The 13,147-nt window shown below is 34.1% G+C and overlaps 1 protein-coding gene and 6 non-coding genes across 7 annotated transcripts in view; 3 read left to right on the plus strand and 4 right to left on the minus strand.

Annotated features, from left to right (window-relative positions):
• LOC139486846 (uncharacterized) overlaps positions 1–3,236 on the minus strand; it is a 51,164-nt gene extending 47,928 nt beyond the window's left edge. Inside the window, exon 1 of the mRNA XM_071271909.1 lies at positions 3,169–3,236. Coding sequence (XP_071128010.1) covers positions 3,169–3,204 — 36 coding nt within the window. The 5' untranslated portion in view covers positions 3,205–3,236. The remainder of the gene's footprint in view (positions 1–3,168) is intronic.
• Positions 3,237–4,517: 1,281 nt separating this feature from the next.
• On the plus strand, positions 4,518–4,590 carry Trnav-aac (transfer RNA valine (anticodon AAC)). The gene has a single exon. It is a non-coding gene; the product is annotated as a tRNA-Val (tRNA).
• Positions 4,591–5,954: 1,364 nt separating this feature from the next.
• On the minus strand, positions 5,955–6,027 carry Trnav-uac (transfer RNA valine (anticodon UAC)). The gene has a single exon. It is a non-coding gene; the product is annotated as a tRNA-Val (tRNA).
• A 3,422-nt stretch (positions 6,028–9,449) lies between these two features.
• On the minus strand, positions 9,450–9,522 carry Trnav-uac (transfer RNA valine (anticodon UAC)). Its single transcript has one exon. It is a non-coding gene; the product is annotated as a tRNA-Val (tRNA).
• A 438-nt stretch (positions 9,523–9,960) lies between these two features.
• Positions 9,961–10,033, plus strand: Trnav-aac (transfer RNA valine (anticodon AAC)). Its single transcript has one exon. It is a non-coding gene; the product is annotated as a tRNA-Val (tRNA).
• A 1,366-nt stretch (positions 10,034–11,399) lies between these two features.
• Positions 11,400–11,472, minus strand: Trnav-uac (transfer RNA valine (anticodon UAC)). Its single transcript has one exon. It is a non-coding gene; the product is annotated as a tRNA-Val (tRNA).
• Positions 11,473–11,910: 438 nt separating this feature from the next.
• On the plus strand, positions 11,911–11,983 carry Trnav-aac (transfer RNA valine (anticodon AAC)). Its single transcript has one exon. It is a non-coding gene; the product is annotated as a tRNA-Val (tRNA).
• Positions 11,984–13,147: the final 1,164 nt, after the last annotated feature.

A 13,147-nucleotide genomic window follows, 5' to 3' on the forward strand; every position in this document is an offset into this window, starting at 1 on the left:
TAGGATCATGTCTGCCAAATTTGGGTTTTCGTCATAATTAGACTATTTTCGCTTTACCGACTTATGACTCTAGAGTTTATATTTGTTCGACTAGTTAGATATCCTGTGGTAGGACATCCTGTTACTCGGTCAAGTAAGAGCAACTTAAAGAGAAACAAGAATGTGTCCATAGTACATGGATGACTCACTCGCACTATCATTTTCTTCTATGTTCAGTGGACCGTGAAATTGGGATAAAAACTTTCATTTGGCATTAAAGTTAGAAATATCATATCATAGGGAACATGTGTACTAAGTTTCAAGTTGTTCGGACTTCAACTTCATAAACAAGAATTCAATTTTTGATGAAATTAAATAAAGTTCAACTTTCGACCCTTTAGACTTCAATTTGGACCAATTTGATAACAGGGTCTAAATATCAAAAATCTAAAAACATAGTTAGATTCAGCATATCAAAGAACCCCATAAATTCTATTTTTGTTGAAATCAAACAAAGTTTAATTTTGGACCCCGATTTGGACCAACTTGAAAACTGGGCCCATAATCAAAAATCTAAGTACATGTTCAGATTCAGCATATCAAACAAACCCAAGAATTCAACTTTTGTTAAAATCAAACTAAGTTTAATTTTGGACCCTTTGCACCTTAATGTAGACCGATTTGAAAACAGGACCAAAAATTAAGATTCTAACTACACAGTTAGATTCGATATATAAAAAAACCCAAACAATTATTTAATTTTTGATGAAATCCAACAAAGTTTAATTTTGGACCCTTTTGGTCCCTTATTCCTAAACTGTTAGGACCAAAACCCATAAAATCAATCACATCCTTCCTTTAGTGGTTATAAACCTTGTGTTAAAATATTATTGATTTCTATTTACTTATACTTTTAAAAGTTATTATCCATCTTCGGACGCTGACGCAGACGACGTGAAAAATTGACGAAACTTGCAAACTTTTTCGGCAAAACTACTTTATCATATGTTTAGTAGTAAATACAGTAGTTTTGCATATGTGATAAATAGCCTGCTGTTTAATCCATATGGCGCAACTTTGATGCGCACCCTTTATCGCATACCCTTTATCACACCCTTACCCTTTATCGCATACCCTTTATCACATCCCTACCCTTTATCACACCCCTACTTTTTTTTCTTTTTTCTTTTTTTTTTACATAAAGTAAGTTTTGTTTTTTTGGCCTAAGAAAAATTTTCCTCAAAATAGGTCAATTTTTTGAATGACGTCATTTTTTGGTATGTGACGTCACGAACGTCAGGTTTTCATATTTTTTGGCACACTAAATACAACTATAAAAAATACAAAACACACAAATAAATACAATAATAAACAAAATATTTTTAAAATAACAGCACGCAAATTGTAAGGTTTTTAAACCCAGGTGCTTCGGATAAGTAATTGAGAAGTTCTTTTAAGGCATTTGAAACAAGACAAATGTAGAACTTAAAGTAACCCAGTGCTATGGATCAGAAAACAGTTCATATAATATAATACTCTTCTGTTGAAATATATGATAAAGCGTATAATACATGGCAAAATCCGTATCACATGCCGTATCACCCTCGACCAACATCATCCCTCGGGCCTAAAGGCCCTTGGGCTGATATTGATGTCTCCGGATGATACGACATATGATACGGATTTTGCCATGTATTATTCTCTATGTATTTACTACTAAACATATGATAAATAGAGTTATTATACTCAGTTCAATTCAATTCAAATATTTATTACGTATAAACTTTAAACCATTAAGTTTGTGACATACAACATAAGTAAACAATATAACTATAATTCACACATATATATGTAGGCTATATATAAAGTGCCTAGAAAATCAACCTTACAATGTTAGAGTAGATTTCATTTTGATTCGTAACTTCCTCCCCGGGCTGGAACCTGTACTTTTTGTTTCTAACTTCTACGACAACATATATGAAAGGTAACATCCGGCCACCGAAAGCTTCATTTTAATGAAGCCCAGGTGGTCGTATGGTCTAGTGTGGTCTACAGTGCAAGCGATTTGGTGTTACGATATCTCAGTAGCATGGGTTCGAATCCCGGCGAGGGAAGAACAAAAAAATTGCGAAAGCAAATTAACAGATCTAACATCGTTGGGTTGATGTTTAGACGAGTTGATATCATTCAATTCAAGCTAATAGTCCAGTGTCCCCTGGCCTCAGTTCTAATGACTTTTTGATGTAGGACCCCACTTTATTCACTTGTGATGGTGTTAATGGATTGAGTATAAGAATCAACTTTTCTTCACCATTATAATTAAGTTATCTCTGAGGGGGAGGACAGGGGTAAGGGAGACAGGGAGAAAGGGGTAGGAGAAAGGAGAAAGGGGTGGGAGAAAGGAGAAAGGGGGTAGGAGAAAGGAGAGGAAGGCTGGCATGGGAGAAAGGAGAAAAGTTGGAGAAAAAAATAAAATATGAAAAAATAAAATATCTCTCTTTTTTCAGGTAAATTAAAAAAAATAAAATAAGGAGAAGAGGGGTAGGAGAAAGGAGAAGAGGGTGGGAGAAGGGAGAAGGGTACCCCCTGTCCTCCCCATCATCTCTCTTTAAATGTATCACATTCTTTCTTTTGAGAAAGTTAGAGCCGTATTCGCGACTGAGATTTGTGATGACAAATGTAGGTTGGACTAATTTAAGAGGGGGGGACAGGGGTAAGGAAGACAGGGAGAAAGGGGGTAGGAGAAAGGAGAGGAAGGCTGGGAGAAAGGAGAAAAATAAAATATCTCTCCTTTTAAAAAATGATCTAATATTTCAAGAAAAAATATCTCAAAAGGAGATGTTTTATTCTAATGGGAGAAAGAAGAACGGGGTAGGAGAAAGGAGAAGAGGGGTGGGAAAAGGGAGAAGGGTACCCCCTGTCATCCCCCTCATTTAACGCCTGACTAATAGTAGATATAGTTTTAAATTAAACCCGTTTATATTCTGATCCTGTATGATCCTATATCATGTATATGTATGTGTCTGATACTATTTTAACATTCGGCTAGCAAAGAATAAATGAATAGGACATACCAATCATACAGTGAATAAGGCTATGGCAGTTATAAAAAAACAAGGATTATCGGCTATTTTTAAAATACCTAAAGAGCTGTCTCTAGACATTTATTTCAAATCATTGAGTACATACCTGAAGAATGACTTTACAAGGTCGACAACGGAGCATCTCGCTTGATAGTATAAATATACATCTATAAATAGAATACACAACAGCACTTACCAATCATCGCCACCGGAAATTTGGTACTAACGAAGCGGAGAGAAATAGAAAAAAAAGGTAAACAAGTTAAGAATTCATCCAATTTAAAACTTTTCCACTCATTGGGTTAAGAAATGGTTTTCTGATATATAATTCTTTAAAGTATAAAGGCCGATAAGTACAAAATTAAGACAAGATTTTATTTTATGAAATTATTTTATTGTTATAAGATTTAATATAATAGTTATGTAAAACACATGTTGTGTAAGGCTCTGATCCTGTCTATAACGTTATAGTATGGTATTAGTCTTCTGTTTTGCTTTTCCCAATCATATTGTGTTGTAAAATCATGCCCTTTATGGGTTCTTGATTAGATTAATATATCATAATTCTTTATTTGCAAAACATACAAAAACCAATTTTTGTTTTGGCAAATACATTGACAAAACAAACATGTTCAAACATAATGAAAACTCGACAAAATTAAATTAATATTATAAGAGATATGATAAAAACATTAATAAAATTCTTCTATATTCCAAACCGGAAAAATTTGAGGTCGGTCGTCCTCTGTCGCCCCATTGTCAAGATATTGAACTGTTTTTCATTATTTTTCCAGACACGTTTTTAGATTATTATAGTGTGGCATCATATTTACTGAAATTTGTTGTCAAAAAGATGATTTTAAAAGAATATAGACCATAACAAATGATTAAAGTCTAGGGTACAGCAACTTGCTCGTGTTGACAAATTTACTGTATGGCAACTTGTTTTCAACTGTATGGCAACTTGTTTTCAACTGTATGGCAACTTGTTTTCAACTGTATGGCAAACTTTGACTTGCTAATTTTGAAATATTTATTTGCCGTTCTAGTTTCAAAGAAAATAAAGTATCAAGTTCAAATATCTAATTATGCATTTAAACCATTCGCTTGACAGCATTTAAGATGTATACAATATAAGGTCAGTACTTCTTGTAGGTTTAGATTACTTTAGCACACACAGGTTAAAATGAAACCACTGACACACATGGGGAAAGCAAGATAAAAAGAAAACTGCACCAGTCTTCCATATTTCAGAATGTATCATGTACTTCTTGTAGGTTTTAGAAGTGCTTCCTATAAGTTTGCATGACGGACTCTTCAAATGTTTAATACAATATGCTTTGAAAAAAAACCCAATAACAGTAATGCAAATGAGTATTAAAAAAACACCAATATGCCAATGATCAGTCGGACAGCTGACTACTAAATAAATGAATAAGGCACATTTCATTAATGGTTTCCGTGGTGTAGTGGTTATCACATCCGCTTAACACGCGGAAGGTCCTGAGTTCAATCCTCAGCGGAAACATACTTTTTTTCGGCCTGGACAAGGTTGTTTTTTTTACATTGGCACTGACGCGTCAACTTCTACAAATGTGAGACTCTTTTGTCGAGAAATTTTCCTCTTTTTTTTTTTTAATGTCAAATAGCTCTTTTTAACTAAAAAGAAAAGAAAAGAAAGCAGGATTAAGCCACGGTTACAATACACCATTAGATTTTATGGGCGCAGTCAGTTTATGAGCATAACATGGTATTCAGAATTAAGAGTATGGCTAATCCTGATTGGTCGAAATGTGCGCCCGTTATTTTTTTTATTATTAGAGACTTCGTGCACTCTACTTTATACAAAAGGCAAAATAAAAATTATTCCATAGCCCTATAAAGGCACTGATCGAGATGACTTTTCAACACTAGGTCAAGACACGTATGTTTTAAGGGCAAAATTGATAGGCATGGGAGATAAGTACAAAATACGCTAAGAAAAGCAACGCGAACCTATATTTTTTTGGACCAAAAAATACTGTCCTAATAACTTTTTTTTGATTCTAGCAAGGTTTCGTTAAAAAAAATCAACTTTCTAAAGTCGGTATCTCAAAAAAGGCTACCATTGTCGCCTATGGGGAAATTAATTGTTTATTTCAATCTTAACAACACTTCATTTCCGAGACGGTTTACTACGAAATCTCAAATTGAAACAATAATCAAAATCGAGAGGAAATTGCATCAAATAGATATGTCATTACATGTATCAAACGGAACCAACAATCATTCCCAGGCAGCAATGACTGTTATTGTTTCATTGCATTTAAGGCGAGTGCATCATGAAAGGTGCACTTGAATAGGTCCCTATTTGTTTTGTTTTTAATGTACGTCTGTCATTTGTCAACTTGTTTAAGTTAGATATATTATCGGCATAATTGCATGTAGTTATCCTCTTTTGATTCGACGCCGAAGTTTAACAGTTTAACAATTTGAGAAAACGGTAGGATTTACTACACGGATTGTCATTAAAACTGTAAAAGGTCTCAATACAGCAACTATAAATTGTAACACGTTAAAAGCAATTGCTGTGGTTGTTTTCTTTTTTTCTTTCTTCAACTGGCACAATTTAACCATTCAGTATGATATATAACACGTTAGATAATGGTAAATGTCAGTTTCTGAACCATTCTGTCATCTGCCAAAAGCTATATAGACCTCACATTTGCCTCAGTATACATACTGTTTTGGAGATGATAGGTTTTTCAATAGATTGCCGCAGGACCTTGGGTGCCAAGAAATATTTCTGAATTATTATGTCTAGCCAAATTTTAGGTTTCAAACAGTTACAGTTACACAAACAATTTCTTTCGTTATTAAAAGTAATGGAGTGCCCATTTGCAAAAACAAACCAGGTTCTGGCGAGGTTCGAACTCGCGACCTTCTGCGTGTAAAGCAGACGTGATAACCACTACACCACAAAACCGGACAATGTACTTATCAAATATTATCGAATTTATACTTCAGTTTATATATCATGTGAAAATGCGGCGCTATACAAATAGGCATATCATCAAAGTCTAACGTGGGCCTCTCAGCTTAGATTACTTTAGCACACACAGGTTAAAATGAAACCACTGACACACATGGGGAAAGCAAGATAAAAAGAAAACTGCACCAGTCTTCCATATTTCAGAATGTATCATGTACTTCTTGTAGGTTTTAGAAGTGCTTCCTATAAGTTTGCATGACGGACTCTTCAAATGTTTAATACAATATGCTTTGAAAAAAAAACCAATAACAGTAATGCAAATGAGTATTAAAAAAACACCAATATGCCAATGATCAGTCGGACAGCTGACTACTAAATAAATGAATAAGGCACATTTCATTAATGGTTTCCGTGGTGTAGTGGTTATCACATCCGCTTAATGGAAAAAGTCGAGCGCACCTTAAACGGATATAGACATGTAATTTTCTGCTCCTGTTATTGGGTTACTATTTCTAGTGGATTTGGATTTAACCAGCTGGAATAAGTAAATGTGACTATCTAACAGTAATGTAAGTTGAAATACTGACATTTTTGAGAATTATACTGTGCGTATTTGTTATTTTGTGAACTTTACTTTTTGCTGTGAAACGTTGAGGTACTTTAAAGGGAAATCATTATGGAAAAATTACCAAAGCCCTTAGTTGCGTTAATTAACAGTGTTATAGATGATTATGAACAATTAACATGGAATTCCAATTACCTTGGTGACAAAATGAGAATTTCATTGGTTTGGACAAGGGGTGATGCACTACATGTAAATAGAGGAATCAAGCATAAGTCCAGATCTAATAGAGACAGAGACAATAAAAGAATGAAAACATTGAAAGAAAGAATAAACAATACAGAAGACGACGTTAATAAGACACTTAACATTAATATCGATAATTCAGAAGTGGAAATGGAATCGGGTGATGATATGCTACACGATGAAACGATAGATCTCCCATCAGTAGCCCCAGCAGAAAAGGTAAACATTACACCTGTAGTGAAAGTTGTTCAGCCGGTTTGTGCATCGATAGACAAAACAATCAATTTAAAGGACAATGTATTAACGGAAAGTATAGTGTGTCAAGGTTCGCGAACTGAACGGAATTTACACACGGATGTTAAAGAAAAAGAAAATAAAGAAATAGACAAAATAAAAACTATCGCTCCAAAGTTAATAATTACAGGGAAGAGTCCGTGTACAGATAGTCATTTTCAGAAAATTGTATACAGCCAACGATCAGACGGAAGTTGTTTGATAGGAAAATTAAAAAAGAAAGAAATGGTAGTTATATGGACATTAGGGAAGCGCGGTGAATTTCGTCATGTAAATTTAGAAACTGACAAAATCGAATATGAAAACGCAATGTCTTCCGTCTACAAATTTAGAGACATTAGAAAATCGGACAATGATGAAATTAAGTGTTATGTTCGTGCTATTCCAAGAATTGAAAGATATGCAGAGATGCACAGACTTTGTTTGTGGTGTTTTGATGAATAAACTGTTATTAGGGAGGGGGATATTTGATGTTGAATATGTTAAATAATTCTAAAATAATTTTTGTGATGTATCAAAATTCTGGTCTGGAAACCAACCGTTTTTTTTTTAAAACAACCAACATTAATTAAAATAGATCATTTGCGTATTTATTAACATTTCCGATTGTTTTTCTCCTTGTAATAGTTGAACTGTTGTTTTTATTATTTTATTTAAAATTGAGAAAAAGTACCAACAAAAAGAGAGTAGAAGATTAAAGTATAAGCAAGTTACCAGAGAGTCATTTCAGGGTGAAATAAAATAAGAAAATATATATATTGTATAATACTTAGAATATTTTCCATTTCAGAGAAAGGACAATAAATATTTACAATGTTTTCATTTATGTGTAATTGTAATTGTGAACTGTGATATGTATATATAGATTGTGAATATAATAAAGATAAAAAAAAAAATCACATCCGCTTAACACGCGGAAGGTCCTGAGTTCAATCCTCAGCGGAAACATACTTTTTTTCGGCCTGGACAAGGTTGTTTTTTTTTACATTGGCACTGACGCGTCAACTTCTACAAATGTGAGACTCTTTTGTCGAGAAATTTTCCTCTTTTTTTTTTTTTAATGTCAAATAGCTCTTTTTAACTAAAAAGAAAAGAAAAGAAAGCAGGATTAAGCCACGGTTACAATACACCATTAGATTTTATGGGCGCAGTCAGTTTATGAGCATAACATGGTATTCAGAATTAAGAGTATGGCTAATCCTGATTGGTCGAAATGTGCGCCCGTTATTTTTTTATTATTAGAGACTTCGTGCACTCTACTTTATACAAAAGGCAAAATAAAAATTATTCCATAGCCCTATAAAGGCACTGATCGAGATGACTTTTCAACACTAGGTCAAGACACGTATGTTTTAAGGGCAAAATTGATAGGCATGGGAGATAAGTACAAAATACGCTAAGAAAAGCAACGCGAACCTATATTTTTTTGGACCAAAAAATACTGTCCTAATAACTTTTTTTTGATTCTAGCAAGGTTTCGTTAAAAAAAAATCAACTTTCTAAAGTCGGTATCTCAAAAAAGGCTACCATTGTCGCCTATGGGGAAATTAATTGTTTATTTCAATCTTAACAACACTTCATTTCCGAGACGGTTTACTACGAAATCTCAAATTGAAACAATAATCAAAATCGAGAGGAAATTGCATCAAATAGATATGTCATTACATGTATCAAACGGAACCAACAATCATTCCCAGGCAGCAATGACTGTTATTGTTTCATTGCATTTAAGGCGAGTGCATCATGAAAGGTGCACTTGAATAGGTCCCTATTTGTTTTGTTTTTAATGTACGTCTGTCATTTGTCAACTTGTTTAAGTTAGATATATTATCGGCATAATTGCATGTAGTTATCCTCTTTTGATTCGACGCCGAAGTTTAACAGTTTAACAATTTGAGAAAACGGTAGGATTTACTACACGGATTGTCATTAAAACTGTAAAAGGTCTCAATACAGCAACTATAAATTGTAACACGTTAAAAGCAATTGCTGTGGTTGTTTTCTTTTTTTCTTTCTTCAACTGGCACAATTTAACCATTCAGTATGATATATAACACGTTAGATAATGGTAAATGTCAGTTTCTGAACCATTCTGTCATCTGCCAAAAGCTATATAGACCTCACATTTGCCTCAGTATACATACTGTTTTGGAGATGATAGGTTTTTCAATAGATTGCCGCAGGACCTTGGGTGCCAAGAAATATTTCTGAATTATTATGTCTAGCCAAATTTTAGGTTTCAAACAGTTACAGTTACACAAACAATTTCTTTCGTTATTAAAAGTAATGGAGTGCCCATTTGCAAAAACAAACCAGGTTCTGGCGAGGTTCGAACTCGCGACCTTCTGCGTGTAAAGCAGACGTGATAACCACTACACCACAGAACCGGACAATATACTTATCAAATATTATCGAATTTATACTTCAGTTTATATATCATGTGAAAATGCGGCGCTATACAAATAGGCATATCATCAAAGTCTAACGTGGGCCTCTCAACTTAGATTACTTTAGCACACACAGGTTAAAATGAAACCACTGACACACATGGGGAAAGCAAGATAAAAAGAAAACTGTACCAGTCTTCCATATTTCAGAATGTATCATGTACTTCTTGTAGGTTTTAGAAGTGCTTCCTATAAATAAGTTTGCATGACGGCCTATAAATAAGTTTGCATGACGGACTCTTCAAATGTTTAATACAATATGCTTTGAAAAAAAACCAATAACAGTAATGCAAATGAGTATTAAAAAAACACCAATATGCCAATGATCAGTCGGACAGCTGACTACTAAATAAATGAATAAGGCACATTTCATTAATGGTTTCCGTGGTGTAGTGGTTATCACATCCGCTTAACACGCGGAAGGTCCTGAGTTCAATCCTCAGCGGAAACATACTTTTTTTCGGCCTGGACAAGGTTGTTTTTTTTTACATTGGCACTGACGCGTCAACTTCTACAAATGTGAGACTCTTTTGTCGAGAAATTTTCCTCTTTTTTTTTTTTTAATGTCAAATAGCTCTTTTTAACTAAAAAGAAAAGAAAAGAAAGCAGGATTAAGCCACGGTTACAATACACCATTAGATTTTATGGGCGCAGTCAGTTTATGAGCATAACATGGTATTCAGAATTAAGAGTATGGCTAATCCTGATTGGTCGAAATGTGCGCCCGTTATTTTTTTATTATTAGAGACTTCGTGCACTCTACTTTATACAAAAGGCAAAATAAAAATTATTCCATAGCCCTATAAAGGCACTGATCGAGATGACTTTTCAACACTAGGTCAAGACACGTATGTTTTAAGGGCAAAATTGATAGGCATGGGAGATAAGTACAAAATACGCTAAGAAAAGCAACGCGAACCTATATTTTTTTGGACCAAAAAATACTGTCCTAATAACTTTTTTTTGATTCTAGCAAGGTTTCGTTAAAAAAAAATCAACTTTCTAAAGTCGGTATCTCAAAAAAGGCTACCATTGTCGCCTATGGGGAAATTAATTGTTTATTTCAATCTTAACAACACTTCATTTCCGAGACGGTTTACTACGAAATCTCAAATTGAAACAATAATCAAAATCGAGAGGAAATTGCATCAAATAGATATGTCATTACATGTATCAAACGGAACCAACAATCATTCCCAGGCAGCAATGACTGTTATTGTTTCATTGCATTTAAGGCGAGTGCATCATGAAAGGTGCACTTGAATAGGTCCCTATTTGTTTTGTTTTTAATGTACGTCTGTCATTTGTCAACTTGTTTAAGTTAGATATATTATCGGCATAATTGCATGTAGTTATCCTCTTTTGATTCGACGCCGAAGTTTAACAGTTTAACAATTTGAGAAAACGGTAGGATTTACTACACGGATTGTCATTAAAACTGTAAAAGGTCTCAATACAGCAACTATAAATTGTAACACGTTAAAAGCAATTGCTGTGGTTGTTTTCTTTTTTTCTTTCTTCAACTGGCACAATTTAACCATTCAGTATGATATATAACACGTTAGATAATGGTAAATGTCAGTTTCTGAACCATTCTGTCATCTGCCAAAAGCTATATAGACCTCACATTTGCCTCAGTATACATACTGTTTTGGAGATGATAGGTTTTTCAATAGATTGCCGCAGGACCTTGGGTGCCAAGAAATATTTCTGAATTATTATGTCTAGCCAAATTTTAGGTTTCAAACAGTTACAGTTACACAAACAATTTCTTTCGTTATTAAAAGTAATGGAGTGCCCATTTGCAAAAACAAACCAGGTTCTGGCGAGGTTCGAACTCGCGACCTTCTGCGTGTAAAGCAGACGTGATAACCACTACACCACAGAACCGGACAATATACTTATCAAATATTATCGAATTTATACTTCAGTTTATATATCATGTGAAAATGCGGCGCTATACAAATAGGCATATCATCAAAGTCTAACGTGGGCCTCTCAACTTAGATTACTTTAGCACACACAGGTTAAAATGAAACCACTGACACACATGGGGAAAGCAAGATAAAAAGAAAACTGTACCAGTCTTCCATATTTCAGAATGTATCATGTACTTCTTGTAGGTTTTAGAAGTGCTTCCTATAAATAAGTTTGCATGACGGCCTATAAATAAGTTTGCATGACGGACTCTTCAAATGTTTAATACAATATGCTTTGAAAAAAAACCAATAACAGTAATGCAAATGAGTATTAAAAAAACACCAATATGCCAATGATCAGTCGGACAGCTGACTACTAAATAAATGAATAAGGCACATTTCATTAATGGTTTCCGTGGTGTAGTGGTTATCACATCCGCTTAACACGCGGAAGGTCCTGAGTTCAATCCTCAGCGGAAACATACTTTTTTTCGGCCTGGACAAGGTTGTTTTTTTTTTACATTGGCACTGACGCGTTAACTTCTACAAATGTGAGACTCTTTTGTCGAGAAATTTTCCTCTTTTTTTTTTTAATGTCAAATAGCTCTTTTTAACTAAAAAGAAAAGAAAAGAAAGCAGGATTAAGCCACGGTTACAATACACCATTAGATTTTATGGGCGCAGTCAGTTTATGAGCATAACATGGTATTCAGAATTAAGAGTATGGCTAATCCTGATTGGTCGAAATGTGCGCCCGTTATTTTTTTATTATTAGAGACTTCGTGCACTCTGCTTTATACAAAAGGCAAAATAAAAATTATTCCATAGCCCTATAAAGGCACTGATCGAGATGACTTTTCAACACTAGGTCAAGACACGTATGTATGTTTTAAGGGCAAAATTGATAGGCATGGGAGATAAGTACAAAATACGCTAAGAAAAGCAACGCGAACCTATATTTTTTTGGACCAAAAAATACTGTCCTAATAACTTTTTTTTGATTCTAGCAAGGTTTCGTTAAAAAAAATCAACTTTCTAAAGTCGGTATCTCAAAAAAGGCTACCATTGTCGCCTATGGGGAAATTAATTGTTTATTTCAATCTTAACAACACTTCATTTCCGAGACGGTTTACTACGAAATCTCAAATTGAAACAATAATCAAAATCGAGAGGAAATTGCATCAAATAGATATGTCATTACATGTATCAAACGGAACCAACAATCATTCCCAGGCAGCAATGACTGTTATTGTTTCATTGCATTTAAGGCGAGTGCATCATGAAAGGTGCACTTGAATAGGTCCCTATTTGTTTTGTTTTTAATGTACGTCTGTCATTTGTCAACTTGTTTAAGTTAGATATATTATCGGCATAATTGCATGTAGTTATCCTCTTTTGATTCGACGCCGAAGTTTAACAGTTTAACAATTTGAGAAAACGGTAGGATTTACTACACGGATTGTCATTAAAACTGTAAAAGGTCTCAATACAGCAACTATAAATTGTAACACGTTAAAAGCAATTGCTGTGGTTGTTTTCTTTTTTTCTTTCTTCAACTGGCACAATTTAACCATTCAGTATGATATATAACACGTTAGATAATGGTAAATGTCAGTTTCTGAACCATTCTGTCATCTGCCAAAAGC

The sequence above is a fragment of the Mytilus edulis genome, chromosome 8 (genome assembly GCF_963676685.1).
Source record: "Mytilus edulis chromosome 8, xbMytEdul2.2, whole genome shotgun sequence".
Taxonomy (NCBI): domain Eukaryota; kingdom Metazoa; phylum Mollusca; class Bivalvia; order Mytilida; family Mytilidae; genus Mytilus; species Mytilus edulis.